General features: G+C 40.0%; 1 protein-coding gene across 1 annotated transcript in view; it reads right to left on the bottom strand.

Annotated features, from left to right (window-relative positions):
• The window catches only part of LOC117400040 (potassium voltage-gated channel subfamily KQT member 3), a 197,444-nt gene that overhangs the window by 15,351 nt on the left and 164,822 nt on the right, over window positions 1-17,271 (bottom strand). Inside the window, exons 7-9 of the mRNA XM_033999488.3 lie at window positions 17,071-17,166; window positions 11,340-11,434; window positions 10,727-10,753 (exon numbers count right to left, since the gene is read on the bottom strand). Of these exons, the coding sequence (XP_033855379.3) occupies window positions 10,727-10,753; window positions 11,340-11,434; window positions 17,071-17,166 (218 nt within the window). The remainder of the gene's footprint in view (window positions 1-10,726; window positions 10,754-11,339; window positions 11,435-17,070; window positions 17,167-17,271) is intronic.

The raw sequence follows: 17,271 nt of genomic DNA on the forward strand, positions 1-17,271 counted from the left end.
TGTAAAAGCTGAATGGCTTTCTGCAATATATCTCAGCCTTCTAAACGCCCACAGTTAGATTGCAATCGCTACATTGGAAAAAAATGTCACCTGACCCTCCCCCAACTATCATTGCACATTCCACAGTACTAGCACTGCTTTAGAGAATGAAACCTGAAACGCTAGAAACCGCTCATTGAATAGAATGGGAAACTTGACGTACGCAGGTACGGCATGGTACGGTAAGTGGGTTTTCAATTGACGTACGTGCGTACGTCATGGTGTTGAAGTAGTTAAGATTTTTGTCCTTGTTTTGTCCATCTTCATTCACTTTAATGGGACTTTTTTCAACATTCTAAAGCTCCCCATTGTTTCAAAACTCCCAGACTGCCAACATTCTATTTACTGTAAACGATGTATGTTTTGACACAAATCAGCTACTTTGACCACTTTCCCAACAAGTAAGACAAAAAGAGTATATGGAATCTTCCTCTACTTCTCTGCTATTCAAATCTGAAATCAAAACTGAAATAACTTTTACCAATCAAGAGGTACAGCTGTTTTAGTAACCGCATCAACTACATTTTCTCTAACTTTTTATAAACAACTGAAATTTTGACCACTTTCCCAACAAGTTAGACAAATACTTAGAGCAAATGAAATCTTCCTCTACTTCTCAGCTATTCAAATATGAAATCAAAACAGGAATGAGGCATCAAAACAATCAAGAGGCACAGCTGTTTTAGTAGGTTACTTCCCACTGTTTAATTAACTGTCAAAGAACTTTGAGAAATTTCAAATTATAGCACATTCTAAGCATGAGACAATTAGTAAACAATGTGACTTTTGACCACTTTCCCAATAAAGCAAGCCCCTACTTGTAAAGTTACCATCTAGTTATTGTTATTATTATTATTATTATTATTATTATTATTATTATTATTATTATTATTATTATTAGGCTTCCAAGCCAAAGGCTTGGAATATTACAATATTACATTGCATTTAGATAGACCATCCCAGTCTACAAATAGGCCTTTGTGTAAAAATGCGTTTTAAGTTTAGATTTAAATGTATTTAATAAATCAGCATTACAAATTTCGAAAGGGAGAGCATTCCACAACGTGGGTGCATAATGACTAGTGCTGGGACGATCACATGATTTTCATGTTTGCATAGTCTCTTATAATTTAAATATTTGTTCTGATATTCGTTCGTTTTTCAAAAAGTAATAAAAGCCATTATATTGCTCTGAAAGCAGGCAGAGACAGCATAGCAGCAGTAGGGGCAGGGGGCGTGGCCGTGGCCCCGGTGTGTGTGCCTTTATTTTACAGCAAGACCTTACAATATGTAACATGTTAAAATAGAAAAATATCCCAGGAGTAAAGAATAAGTTGTGTAGGCCTTACTTTACCCCAGTGAATTAACTACAAAACAAAGGATGTCAAATAGCAGTTCAAGTTAAATGTTGTTTTGTTTATTCCTGAAATAAATAGTACATAAAGTTGACAACGCATTTTATTTATTTTGTCCTTTTTTCATTCCTTGCCATCGCCGTTTCTTCACAGTAAACAGTGGCCATCGACACATTTTCATAAAGTAATAACATGAGGTTTACTTGTGCTTTTTTGTAGCTGAACAAGCAAACGTAAACTAAAATTTAGGTTTAAACACTTCAAATAAAACACACGTGGAAATGGCGTTGTAAAGTGAATATAATATATACAGTCTATATAAATATCACTACACAACATTTTCAGGAAGTTGGGTACTGTTTAAGCGAGACATTTCAGAATGACATGGTTGCCTTTTTTCTGTCCCATGAGATTCTGGCTCGCTCTAAAGCAGCACAACGCATTTTTGTCCCAGATGGCTTTCCATAGAGATCACTTTTGCTGTCTAAAATTTTTAAATAGAGGTTCAAGAGCTGCTGTGTTCATTTTTTGTTTATATATATATATTGTGACAGACTGGGGTGTTTTGTCACGGTTCTTCCGGGTCTTGAACACAGTCTTTCGGAACCAAGCACACTGGACAACAGTATTTTATTGTAAACAGGGCGGTGCCTGTATGTTTATTACCGTGTTCTCTTTATCCAGAGTCACACAAATCAAATATCAACAACGTAAACAAAAAAACCAAACAAAACCTAGCTCTTTATTAAGAGCACTAACTAAACCTTTTAATTATCTTTTAACTACCCCTTTCTATAAGTTAGACAGCTAAACTGTTTACTGACCAAACAGAACACTTTAACTAGGCAGCAATTGTTTTCCCCTAGGTAGAACACCAACCTTTAATCTGTTTCCAGTATGTATCGGTCTCTCTGCATGTCATACCCTTTGCACACACTCGCGTTTGAAAAAAAACATGCTCTTTTATGGCTGCCTAATTGGAGACAGGTGAAAACCCTTGTCTCAAAATGGTCACCCCTGTGGAGCTCTGGGAATTGTAGTCTTTGTGACATTGGCAGTCAAAGACTACAACTTACTTATGTAACCCGAATTCAATGGAGAGGATACAGGCTTCTCTTCACTCTTGGACCAATATACACACCGTCCACCACTTTCCCATATATTTTATAGTTCACTTTGTCACACATCCTCCCCCCCAGCTCAGACCTACTGGTACGAGCGACCTTGGTGAACAAACAGTGAACACGTGATAACCCATCCACATTGCCTTGCAAAAGGCCAGCCCTGTGTTCAATTGTAAAATTGAATGCCTGTAGGCTTAAAAACCACCTGGTTACCCTAGCATTCTTCTCTTTATTGTTCTTCATCCAAGTTAAGGGAGCATGGTCAGTAATTAGTTTAAAACGTCTGCCCAGTAAGTAATATTTAAGTGCTTCCATTTAATTGCTAAACATTCTTTTTCCACTATAGCGTAGTTCTTCTCTTGTGGAGAGAGTTTCCTACTTAAAAACATTACAGGGTGCTCCTCACCCTGGACCTGTTGGGAAAGCACTGCCCCTATCCCTAATTCAGAAGCATCTGTCTGTACCATGAATTCTTTATCAAAATTTGGCGTAACTAATACTGGCTGCGTGCACAGAGCCGCTTTCAACCTCTGAAAGGCAGCCTCCGCTTCTGCATTCCACTTTACCATTAGGTTTTTCCCGCCTTTGGTAAGATCTGTGAGGGGTGCGGCTATTGTAGCAAAGTCAGGAATGAACCTCCTGTAGTAACCGGTTAGTCCTAAGAATGCCCTAATCTGTTTTTTCCCACTGGCCGTGGCCATTTTTCTATTGCCTCCAGTTTATCAATTTGTGGTTTTACAACGCCCCTTCCCACATTAAACCCCAAATATTTTGCTTCCTCCAGCCCTATTGTGCACTTAGTGGGGTTAGCAGTTAAACCAGCACTTTTTATAGAATTAAGTACTGCTTGTACTCTCACCAAGTGGGTGTCCCAGTCACTACTGTATATTACCACGTCATCTAAATACGCGGCTGCATATTCCCGATGTGGCCTTAAGACCCTATCCATCATGCGCTGAAATGTAGCAGGAGCCCCATGCAAACCAAAAGGCAGTACTGTGTACTGGAATAAGCCCTCGGGTGTGGAAAATGCTGTCTTTTCTTTGGCTTCGCTAGTTAGAGGGACCTGCCAATATCCTTTTGTTAAGTCGATGGTTGTTAAATAACGAGCTGGTCCCAATCTCTCAATCAACTCATCAACTCTAGGCATCGGGTAAGCATCAAATTTGGACACTTCATTCAGCTTCCTATAATCATTACAAAAGTGAAGTGTCCCATCAGGTTTTGGAACTAGCAATATAGGTGAGGACCATTCGCTATGTGATTCCTCAATCACCCCAAGCTTAAGCATTTTCTTTACTTCCTCTTTAATGGCTTCCCTTCTTGCCTCAGGTATTCTGTAAGGTTTTACTTTTATTTTCTCTCCTGGTTTGGTCAATATTTTGTGGTGTACGATGTCGGTTCTGCCAGGTATGGCGGAGAACACATCCCTATTTCTTCCTACAAAATTTCGTACCTCCTGCTTCTGGGTCTCCGATAAAGTATCTGCTATTTTAACCTGTGGCTCAGGCTGAACTTCTTTAGATTCTACAAATGCATTATCGTTCATAGCCAACAGACCTTCCCTGTCTCTCCATGCTTTTAAGAGGTTGACATGGTATATTTGCTCCACCTTTCTTCTCCCCGGCTGTCTCACTTTGTAATTTAACTCACCAACCTTTTCTATGATCTCATATGGGCCATGCCAGGTAGCCAAAAATTTACTCTCTATGGTCGGAACTAATACCAGAACCCTGTCTCCGGGCTGAAAAACCCTGACCCTTGCCTGTCGGTTATAACTGTGCCTCTGCTGGGCTTGAGCCTGCCGCATATGCTCCTTCACAATGGGTATTACAGCAGCTATTCGGTCCTGCATCTGAGAGACATTTTCAATAATGCTACGATACGGGGTGGGTTCTTGCTCCCAGACCTCTTTCGCTATGTCCAGAAGGCCCCGGGGATGTCTGCCATATAAAAGCTCAAAAGGTGAAAATCCTGTAGAGGCTTGGGGCACTTCTCGTACAGCGAACATTAAGTAAGGCAGCAAGAAATCCCAGTTTTTACCTTCCCTATCAATTACCTTCCGTAGCATTGATTTAAGGGTCTTGTTGAAGCGCTCCACTAACCCATCCGTTTGGGGATGGTAGACAGAGGTTCTCAGGTGTCTAATTTTCAGTAATTTACACAGTTCCTTAGTAACCCGAGACATGAAAGGAGTGCCCTGGTCCGTAAGTATCTCTTTTGGGATTCCTACCCTGCTAAACACCACAAACAACTCCTTGGCAATACCTTTAGCTGAAGTATTACGGAGAGGAATAGCCTCCGGATATCTCGTAGCATAATCTAGGATAACCAGAATATGCTGATGTCCGCGGGCTGACTTGTTTAGGGGGCCTACTAAATCCATGGCTATGCGTTCAAACGGAGTCTCTATTATTGGCAATGGCACTAATGGGCTGCGAAATGTTTTAAAAGGGGCTGTACGCTGGCATTCGGGACAGGAGGTACAGTGTCGGGCTATATCAGCATGTATCCCAAGCCAGTAAAACCTGCGAACGATACATTCTGTGGTTTTCTCCACCCCTAAATGCCCCCCTAAGGGATGTCCATGGGCTAAATCTAGTACCACCCTCCTGAACTTCTGGGGCACAATTAGCTGCTCCACAATCTCTTCCCCCTTCTTATCTACACGATACAACAAATCATTCTGCATAGAAAAGTGAGGATAGGTCAGAGGAATCTCAGGATTTGTTTGAACCTCATTTACCACCATTATATTCTCCCTGACAGAACCTAAAGTGGGATCGCGTAATTGGGCGGTCCCGAAATTTTCTGCATTTGTTCCCAAATCGAGTAAGTTTTGTTCTGGGTCTGGGCCATTACCAGAGAGGCTAGGACCCTCGTGATCCACTTCCTCTCCTATCATTACGTCCATTGGGAACTCTGGTTTACACTCTGTAACAATGTCACTCTCTAAAACTGGAAGTAAGGGTTCTGGGCCGTTACTCTGTGGCTCTCTTCCTGCCACCTCAGTTTTATCGGGTTCATCTAATGCAACCTGTTTCTCCCATAGTTTAGTAAAATTGGGAAAGTCCCGACCCAATATTACTTGATACGGCAACATCGGTACTACTCCCATTCTATATTTAAGCGACCCAGCACTCGTTGTAATGCCTATAAGTTGGGTAGTGGCACGTATCGCCGTGTATGCAAGTAATATTAAGGTCCTGGTCCTTATCTAATTTATGCGGGTCCACTAATTGCGCGGACACCAGAGTTACCATGCTTCCTGAATCGAGTAATGCTTTACCCTTAATCCCCTCTATAACCACTGGGCACATGTGTTTCTCCCCCTTTGGGTTCCCCGGTGCTACAGAAACTATAGTACAGGTATATAGAGAGCTGTTATTAGGTTGTTCCCCCATGTTACACTGCATAGGCTCCTCATTTCCAGGACAGTTGGCCGCTATATGACCATATTCAGAGCACCTAAAACACCTTAAGGGCCTACTAAATGACTGAACTTTAAACCTTTCAAAACCCTTTTGTTTAAGCCCTGGGTCATGTTTACCCTCAGATACCCCACTCTCAAAATGTCCCTTCACAGACCTAGTCTGCTCTTCGGTTCCCCTTTCCCCAGGAACAGTCTTACCAGTTCCACTGTAGTTCCGGGTTTTCGGGATCGGGGAACGTTCCGGTCCAGTTGGTTGAAGTAGCGCTCCTGCTGCAATGTAGCGTTCGACCAGCGCAACTAGCTGATCTCCGTTAGATGGGTCTCCCTGACCAACCCACTTGCGCAGACCTGGTGGCAATCCTCGTAGGTACCTATCCATCACAACTCGCTCCACTATCTGACCGTTGGTTAAAGCCTCAGGTTGGAGCCATTTCCTGGCTAGATGAATGAGGTCGAACATTTGGGACCTGGGTGCTTTATCCTCCCGGTACTTCCAGCCATGGAAGTTTTGAGCCCGAACCGCCGTAGTGACGCCAAGTCGGGCAAGGATCTCTGCCTTTAGTTTGCCGTAGTCGGCAGCCTCATCTCGTTCCAGGTCAAAATACGCTTTTTGGGCATCCCCAGCAAGTAAAGGAGCGACTAGTCCAGCCCACTGGTCAGTGGGCCACTTCTCTCTTTCGGCAGTGCGCTCGAAGGTTTTCAAATAAGCCTCAACATCATCGTTACTAGTCATTTTCTGTAACCAGTGACTAGCACGTATGGGTTGAGGGCTAGGCAAAACCCTGTTGGCCAACTCATTGATTCGCTCTGCCAAGTTCTGTATGTCTTTTTGCAGAGCTCTCAACTGTTCCTCTCGCAGTAACTGATTTGTGTCCTGTTGGATCCGGTTGGTCTCCTGTTGGAGTCGTGTTGCTTCTTGTTGTGCTGCCTGTTGGACCCGTGTTGCTTCTTGTTGCGCTGAAGCGACTTGTAAGAGCCCCTGCACTACTGTCTCCTTGGTTGCAAGCTGTTGTGTTCCGCTTCACAGACTTTATTTATTTTTTTAATTTTCTAATGCTGCCCGCATTCTCCACCACATGTGACAGACTGGGGTGTTTTGTCACGGTTCTTCCGGGTCTTGAACACAGTCTTTCGGAACCAAGCACACTGGACAACAGTATTTTATTGTAAACAGGGCGGTGCCTGTATGTTTATTACCGTGTTCTCTTTATCCAGAGTCACACAAATCAAATATCAACAATGTAAACAAAAAAAACAAACAAAACCTAGCTCTTTATTAAGAGCACTAACTAAACCTTTTAATTATCTTTTAACTACCCCTTTCTATAAGTCAGACAGCTAAGCTGTTTACTGACCAAACAGAACACTTTAACTAGGCAGCAATTGTTTTCCCCTAGGTAGAACACCAACCTTTAATCTGTTTCCAGTATGTATCGGTCTCTCTGCATGTCATACCCTTTGCACACACTCACGTTTGAAAAAAACCATGCTCTTTTATGGCTGCCTAATTGGAGACAGGTGAAAACCCTTGTCTCAAAATGGTCACCCCTGTGGAGCTCTGGGAATTGTAGTCTTTGTGACATTGGCAGTCAAAGACTACAACTTACTTATGTAACCCGAATTCAATGGAGAGGATACAGGCTTCTCTTCACTCTTGGACCAATATACACACCGTCCACCACTTTCCCATATATTTTATAGTTCACTTTGTCACAATATATATATATTTATTTATCTCACATATCACACAGAGCTCTTTTTCATTTGCCATTTTTTGAAACGGTCTCGTAAATTCTGATGAGACGATAAAAGCGCAAGGCATTTTTGTAATTTGTAGCGAATACAAACATCTGATTTTTGTATCCGAATACATGTCAAAAAATGTTCGTTCGATTATTCGGATATTTGTCCCAGCATTAATAATGACTAAAGGTCACCAACACTTGACCACTGTAGACACCAGAAGTCCAGCATCTGCTGATCTCAACTGGCGTCCAGGGACATGGGGTATAAGAATGTCATTAATGTAAGTAGGGCCATTTCCAGAAACAGCCCTAAATGTCATTAACAATATTTTGAAGATGACTACATTTTACTGGAAGCCAATGTAACCGGGCAAGAACTGGTGTAATGTGTTCAGATCTTTTTGTTCCTATCAGAATATGTGCTGCTGCATTCTATACATGCTATAAGCGACTGGTGCTTACAGGGCAGACCAGCCAGGAGGGTATTACAATAGTCCAAACAGGACGAAACAAATGAATGAATTAAAATTCAGCAAGATACGAACAGACTTGAGCAATGTTCTGCAGATGATAATAAGCAGATTTAACTACAGTTGAGACATGAGACTGGAAGCTAAGGGTGGAATCCAACAAAACTCCAAGACTTTTCACAGTTTGTGAAGAGCTGATAGGGCGACTGCTTAGGATCAGTAATAGTGAAGTTTTGTTTACTACTGTTTTAGAGCCAATCAATAGCAATTCACTTTTATTTGCATTTAGCTGCAAAAAACATTCAGATATCCAAGCCCCTATTTTATCAAGGCAAGTCGACAGTCTAGAGCTTATGGTTGGATCATCAAAACTTATTTTAAAGTAAATCTGGGTGTCATCGGCATAAGAGTGGAAATCAGGGGCTCCCGAGTGGCGCATCCAGTAAAGACGCTCCGTGCGGAGTGCAGGATGTGCTCTATAGCCTGGAGATCGCAAGTTCAAATCCAGGCTATGTCACAGCCGACCATGACCAAGAGTTCCTAGGGGGCGGTGCACAATTGGCCGAGCGCCACCCGGGTAGAGAGGGCTTAGGTCGGCAGGGGAATCCATGGCTCACCGTGCATTAGCAACCCCTGTGGCCGATAGGGCGCCTGTGGTTCTGCAGTGGAGCCGCCAGATCTGTGTTTTCCTCCGGCACTATAGGTCTGGAGGCATCGCTGTGGATCCGCAGTGCGAAAAATGACGGCTTGGCAGGAGCACGTTTTGGAGGACGCGTGTTCCAGTTGCCGTTTCCCGCGTCGGCGGGGGGGTTGCAAGCGGTGAGCCAAGGATACAGATAATAATTGGGCATACTAAATTGGGGAGAAAACCGGGATAAAAAATTGGCAACGACTAAATTTAAAAAAAAAAAAAAAACTCTAAATCAAACCAATGTTGTCTAATCACATTGCCCAGTGGAAGCATATACAAATTAAAAAGCAAAGGACCGAGGACAGAGCCCTGAGGAACCCTGGAACCTACAGGAATATCGGCCGAATGTGATCCTCCAAAGGACACAGATTGACGTTGATAGGTTAAATAAGACAGCAATCAAGAGAGTACTGTGCCAATGATGCCAATATATTTTTCAAGGCGATCAAGAAGGATTTTATGGTCAATAGTATCAAAAGCAGCAGATATATCCAAGAAAACTATCCCAGATAACAATGTCTCATCTGCATTCAGTAGCAAGGTGGTATTGGCAGACTGTCAATCAAAACACAAATGCGCTAATCACAGCTGACAGGTTGTCTATCTGAAGACGGGATGCAGAGCAAGCTTTCTGGCAATAGGTCAATGATAAGGTCATGTGATTGCTCTGCTGCGAGATGTGATAGTAAAGGCGTAATTACGTGAGCCCGAACAGACCGAACAAAACTGGACAATCTGATTTGGCGAGACCGTTCCACCTTCCTGCCATGGAACGTGTTCTGCTTGTTCAACCTAACAGCTCGGTCTGTTTGAGCAACAGTTCCACACGGTGAAACATGGTGGAGCCCCGCAGGTACAGCTATGGCCAAAAGTTTTGCATCACCTACATTTTTTTTTTTTGGATTAAGACATAAAAAAATAGAATAACTTAATTTAGATGTTTTATTTAACATAATGTAATCAAAGAAACTACAGATCATAAAAATGTTGGATTTCGAAATGCAATATATGTAGCCTCGATTACCGATGGTCTGTACTGTTTACCAAGCTTTTTTCTATATATTTGACCCATAATATTAATGTTTCATTTTATTACATATGATGTAACTACTGCTTGGAACTTTCTGTCTAAAAAAAAATAATCACAATGCACAAACGGCATCCCCAAATCGCTGCCAGCCATGATGCTAGAACAGAAATGGAACAAAATGATTTAGCGAAAAGGCTAAAACCTGTTCCTGTTTCAAACAAGCTGAACATGTCGGAGTCTGTCTGCCTCACGAAATTCTGCCTTAACTAACGGATGGTCAAAATTCAGAATTTAAAAAAATGACATGCTTTTGGGATATTAATTTGTTAAGTGTGTCCATAGAATGCTGTTTTCACTTATGAGCTGTAACGAATGCATTTGTTTGTACGGTTTTTTCTTTTCTTTTTTTGTGCGTGGGGGGGGGGGGGGTCTACTTCACAGTCTTGCACCAGGGCCCAGTAAATCCTAGCACCGGCACTGACTGTATATTAATGGGGCAATAGCTGGACAGAGGTAATTGTTGTACTTAGCTATAATTTTCTCAATTTCACGATCATACCTGTTAATATGATTTAGGGTTAAGGTCAGAGCTATAACTAAGGTAATTAAACAAATTATTATACCATTACTTAGGAACAATTCATTAGGTAACGTCATGTGAAATGGACCAATGGTCTGCCCCATCCCCTGAATAAACAAAATTATTCAAACTGTAGCATTCATCACTAATTATCTTTTGAACATGGCCCTATAAAGGGGGCTTTCTTGAATTCTATGTACTGGTACATTAGTCATTGGTTAGTGAAATATGCTGACACCCCCATTAAATACAAACATACCTGGAAACTCCTTCAAGTTGATCCTTTCTTTAAACATAAAAATAAACAAAACATTATTAGTAACAGTTTCTTTTATAATATGACTTATTACACATGTGCAGTATAAGTGTGAGATATTTTAAGTATGAAAAAACACTGAAATAAAACTATATTTTTATATTTTATATTAATGTTAGATTGTGATAACTTGAAGGACACATGTAGTAAATGGAAGCAATACAAATGTGTGACAATGGTGTTCTAGTAGATAAGGATGTCTAAATTATGCACCCTGCACAGACACAGAATGAATGCTTTGAAAAAACATCATACTTGATAACAAACTGAAATAATGCATATACCAGTAATGGAAATAAAATACACAATATAGCAGGCGTGATCCTTTTTACCTTTATTATGAATATCCAGTCAAAGGTGGCATCCATGTTTCTATGGAAACTGAATTCTTAGCAGCAGCATAATGAGACCATGCAGACTGACTATCACAAGATACATGAGAAAAATAAATATAAATGTGAAAAATAAAATAGAAAACATAAAAAGAAGGAATAAAAATAAATGAATGCAACATAAATTATAATACAAATGTACAAGTCACTGCAGTTTTACATGCCTGAAACAGGGTAGTGATATGATGGTCTCATAAAATCTCCAGGTGGCAATAAGGTCATTTCTGCTGGAGTTGGTGGCATAATACCTCCATGCAGACTACAAAAAAGACAAAAAAACACCATGGGTTAGTTTCCTTTTATACATGTAATCTAATGGAATGCTTTAAGATTTAAAATTCCTTATACAAGTAGTATACTCTAGTAATGTTGAACAGGTTATAGAGGTCCTGTGTTATTTTCGCCAATTGTGAGTACATTTTGTCCTGTGGTATTATAACATTACTTTTGGACAGGGGTGAAATTCTGCCGGTACTCACCAATCTTATTTTTTAGAACAATTATTATTATGATTTTTTCCAAGTTTCTCCCTATTTTGGAATGTCCAATTATTATTCAACCTGGCTCATTGCTGAAACCCCCGAACTAACTCGGGAGAGCCTTTTTTTTCACTGTGCAAGCCCGCCATGCAGCCACGCAGTTCTGAATTGCATACAGGCCACCCTGCAGGCGCCCGGCCAGCCACAGGGGTCGCTGGTGTGCAGTGAGCCAAGGATTCCCCAGCTGTCCTAACCCCTATCCTGCATGGGCAACGCTTAGCCAATTGTGTGCCGCCCCCTGAGAACTCCTGTCCACGGACGGCAGTGGCATAGCTTGGATTCGAACTGGCGATCTCTAAGCTATAGGATGCATCCTGCACTCAAGGCAGAGTGGCTTTACCGGCTGTGCCACTAGGGAGCCAAGGGACTTATTTTATTGCCGGAACTGTGTACCAGACTTATTTTATCTGCTTTTTATCCAATGTGCATGTATTCAATCCACTCATACTCAGTCCACTAGTGTTCTGTTAGAAAACAGTCTCCTGATTAATATTTTAGTTGTGTTGTTTTAAACCTTCAAAACAATGAATATAACGGATTTGTAAAATATAGCGGTTTTCTGAGGCATGTGAAATAAAATCAATTTAAAAGTAAAGTATGTGTCTCAATGTATTCTGGGAACTGCTCTACAGAGAAAAATCATAAATATTTATTGTCTTAATGTACAAGATGAATTCAAAAACGAACTTATTGAGTTTTTTAACATTACGCCCATGAATATACAAATTAAAGTCCTGCTTGTGTCCACGCTGGCTACTGAAAGTTTTGTTGTGTTAAATTAAACTCTTCATAAATCCAGTTGGTTAATGATTCAGGAGTTAACTGACCATTCCACAAGAGAAAAAATGCCAGATTGTGACAGAGAGCGAATGAATCCTAGTCAACAATCTCCCTTCCGATTTGTGAGGGCGCTATATAACAGGAACAGAGTGCCTCGTACTGGATGGTCTGGCAGTTTATTCCAGGGTCAGTCGCCCTAATGCAGTATGCGATGTGTCAGTCATGGATTGGAGGAGATGTGATTGAACTAGCTATCGCAGGGGGCATGACTAAGGGTATAACAGGGGATGTGACGATGTAATCTGTTCCTTTGTTATGGTTATCGAAAGAACCGGTAAAGGAAACTGACCATTACGAAACATATCGTGAGTGTTAAGTGTTTTGTTTGTTTGTCATTGTTAGACAGCTAACACAAACCGGAAGCTGTCGCTACAGGCCAGCATCAAGCCCGGACTAGACTGCACCACCCTCACTATTATTGCCTTGCACCGCATCAGCACTAAGAGCACTCACTGTCAGGAGAAGTGACCGTGTCTGTGTTGTGTGTTAGTCTTGTAGTATTATTTTGGGACTGAACCCTCTGGTTTTATGCTGGCGATACACATCGTTGTGTAGAGCCCGTACTATTATTTAACCGGTTGCAAACTGAAATAAAATAACTGTTTCAAACCGTGAACTTTGTGTCTGTGGTTGTTTGGAACACTTGCATCACCTGTACACCTGCACCCTGCAAACCACTCATTCACACAGATATAGTAATTAATTGTATGATAAAAGTCTAGGTGAACTTTTTCTTTATGAGTGTGAAATATTTGTAAAATTACGAGCAACTGATAAACAACAACAGTAATCACTATTGTTGATCTTAATGTACTTTTTTGTATATATTTTCTTTTGTATATCTGAAAGCATTTTCTTCAAAAGCTATTTTTTTCTGGAATAGTTCACGGTAATTAATCTAGACAGAAACACAACAGAATGTATAATTGTAGGATATGTAATAAGTAAAAGAAAAAAAGAAATAACAGAGATCTATCGGTATGTTCTATTTTTTTTTAAAGTAGTGCCTGTTATTATTCCACAGCCGACCGTATTCCACAGCCGACCGTGGACGGGAGCTCCCAGGGGCGGCGCTCAATTGGCCAAGCGTCGTCCGGGAGGGAGGGAGGGAGGGTTAGGTCGGCCAGGGTGTCCTCGGCTCACCGCACACCAGCGACCCCTGTAGTCTGGCCGGGCACCTGCGGGCTTGCCTGTAAGCTACCCAGAGCTGTGTTGTCCTCCAATGCTGTAGCTCTGATGCGGCTGCATGGTGAGTCTGCAGAGTGTAAAGAAGCAGGCGGCTGACGGCACACGCTTCGGAGGACAGCGTGTGTTCATCTTTGCCACTCCCGAGTCAGCGCAGGGGTGGTAGCGGTGAGCCGAGCCTAAAAATAATTGGGCATTTCAAATTGGGGAGAAAATAATAAAAACTAATTGGTAACAACTAAATTAAAAAAAAAGTAGTGCCTGTTTGTTTTTTATACACATTTGTTTTTATAACATCACCCCTTTTTTGGATATCTTGAAACAAAACTCCCTCTTTGCAGCAGTTACTGCATAGTGTCATATTTCTTAATACTTATTTAAGGTTTAACTTAAGTGTTGTGTTACAGAACATGACTGAGCGATAAATGCAGAAGGTACAAAGCTTTTTTGTATTCAAATATATATTGGGTACCAATGTTAGAAGTATTTATTCACTGGCACTCGAATTGTCAACATTTTAAAATGTTTACACCTGGCTGCACATAGGAGTACCTGCACTTTTTTGTTGAGAATGTCACCCTTGCTTTTGGAGATAGCACAGTTCAAATATAACGTCAAACCCTCTTAATATCAATCCTGTCAATGTCACCCCCTGCTTATTATTACCACAGTGAAATGTCCTGGACTGACAGCTGATAATATCACTTTTTTTTTTCATACTTTGGTTTAATTATTACAATGTGTTGTATTGTACATGTACAGCATATTTAGAGCCCTGTGTTTTTCGAAAATACGAAATAACACGAAATAAAATTAAATGTAACATATAAAATGAAAAATCATTATAAAGCAAACAGAATTACATTTTTAAATTGGGAGGTATAATTTGGTCGTTTGGGAATTAAAATTATAATGGAAGAGAAGAGACGTTTGTTTCTAAAATGAATAAACTGCACATAACAACTACATGGTAACTACAAGTAAAGTTGTGGGGCTTGCTTTAGGGAAAGTGGTCAAAATTTCAGTTGTTTATAAAAAGTTAGAGAAAATGTAGTTGATGCGGTTACTAAAACAGCTGTACCTCTTGATTGGTAAAAGTTATTTCAGTTTTGGGAAAGTGGTCAAAGTAGCTGATTTGTGTCAAAACATACATCATTTACAGTAAATAGAATGTTGGAAGTCTAGGAGTTTTTAAACAATGGGGAGCTTTAGAGTGTTGAAAAAAAAGTCCCATTAAAGTGAATGAAGATGGACAAAACAAGGACAAAAAGCTTAATAGTTTAAAAAGTATAAAATATATCAAAAAGTTGTATACAAGCACACTATTCCAGACCGGTCTACACATTTTAAAGTTTGAACAGAGTTTCTAGCTTAAACGGTGTAAGAGGAGTAGCGTGCCAAAGAAGAAGAAGAAGAAGTATGTCAAAGATTTAAAGTGGGGACTCTTGCTTTGCAAGCCCCACTAATTAAACAGCTCTGCAAAGAATTTGAGCACCAGAGGATGCATGCAGCTGACATTGACAAAATAATGATGTGCAGATTTTGCAACTGTCAGGAATGAGAGTCGAAAGATACGCTGTTAAGTATCATTAGCTGTTAATTCCTTTGGGGAAAATATGGCTTGCTTGCTTGTACGGATGAACCCGCTTTATATCATAATTGCCGTGAGGGCATAATTCGTGATATAAAGTGGGTCATGAGTACATTACGAGTGCGAGAAAAAAAAGAAATAAAACGGTGAATTAAAGACTAGTGTTTTAATACTGTATGTTTAATCGTTCTTTACATTTAAACAAATGCATATAGTTTACTACAGGACAAATACGTTTTGTATCATTAACTGGAACAAAACAGTTTGTGTCATAATCTAAAAAAGGCATGAATTGTTGACTGATGAGAACTATCAATATTTGGTGTTTTTTGTGTGCATTTGTTTAAGACCGACTGTTAAAATTTTGTGACATTGGTGTTTTGCAACTGAACTGTATCCCGTTAAGAACGCAGCATTTGACAGGCTGCACAAAACATGACAATAAGCAGGTTTGTGCGATGATATTAAGAGAGGTAATTTCTCAAAGAATCTATGGTGCATGGCAAGTGGTCTTTCAAAAATCGTGAGAATAAATGTGGTATGATATTAAACGAGGTGATATAAAACGGGTTCATCTATATTTTGTATTAGTATGATAATTCTTTGTTTTATTTCAAGTGGTGCAAACTTTGCACTGGAGCAAATGCTGTTTTGGTTTTGAATGAATTTGAATGAATGAATCTGCTTTGCTTAGTGTTTAAATACTGAGAAAACCCCAAGCTATTGTATACTGGAGCCCTGCTTCAGTGCAATGGGATTGAAATATAAATCCTATCGTTTTTTTTTTTTAAATGTGTACATTGCTGTATGTGCAATTATTATGAACGCCCCACAATAGTCGAGCAGTGTGTGTATATATATATATCTCTCTCTCTTATTGTATTTTTATAGAGGGCCTGGGCAGTATTTACTGTAAATAGGCAGTTAATTAAAAAGAGTGGGGGACTGTACGTTACAGTTACTGTCGCTAATGAGAAATTATGGGAACTAAATCAAAACGTTTAAAATAAAGCAGATAATGTTTAATAAAAAATATATATGCAGTTAAAACATGATGTATACTATACTATTATTGATATACATCTACTTGAGTTGTTTTATTAATGTGTATCTGTAATTAAACTACATTTGTGAAAAATAAAATGAAAAATGATTAAAAAATAAATTTTAAAAAATCTCTGGGCTCTAATGATATTTAAAATAAATTGTATTAATTAAAGCGTTTGTAATCAACACAGTGCATGTTCCACAGCAGGTATATTTGTTATGTTTTTAATGCTTATTTTGGCAGATTTTTAATGAACTAAAAGTCAACCCTGCCACCATATTTGCCTACTCCCTTTGAAGTGATTTTAAAAGGGTTTGGCTGTACTATAGGAATCTTAGTTGGTTTTTTATACAGCTTTTTTCTTTGAGACCATTTTGAGATCATTCTAGCGGTACAGATAATGTATGGAGAAAAGGAAACAGTGGCCTTACCGCAATTGTCATCATTTTCAGCATTACTTTGCTGTGTTTATGACAGTGTACACTAGATGGCTGACACAGGTTCAGTTGTACTTTCAAAGGTAATAACTCACACACAAAAACAACAGTTTTCTTGAAACTTAGGAAAATGTGTTTGATGTTCTTGCTCTGGCTAAGAACTATAAATTCTGCTCAGTAAGTAGTACAGCATGTTTGAGAATGTTTGTTTTACCACTACACTTACTGGACAATTTAAATGAGAACTTTCCAAACCTGTATCAGGCCTGCTGCTGGGTGCCTGCGTTTCTCAAAGTGTTTTTGCCGATGCTGCTCCTGAACTTTTAAAGCCAACCCTGAGCCTAGAATCCCCTGGAAAAAATAAAATAAAGAGATAGAAAAAATATTCACTAAAGGGCACTTTCACACCTAGTTCACTTGCAAGTGATTCGAATCGTGGTTCACTTGCAAACAAGT

This window comes from Acipenser ruthenus, chromosome 4 (assembly GCF_902713425.1).
Source record: "Acipenser ruthenus chromosome 4, fAciRut3.2 maternal haplotype, whole genome shotgun sequence".
NCBI lineage: Eukaryota > Metazoa > Chordata > Actinopteri > Acipenseriformes > Acipenseridae > Acipenser > Acipenser ruthenus.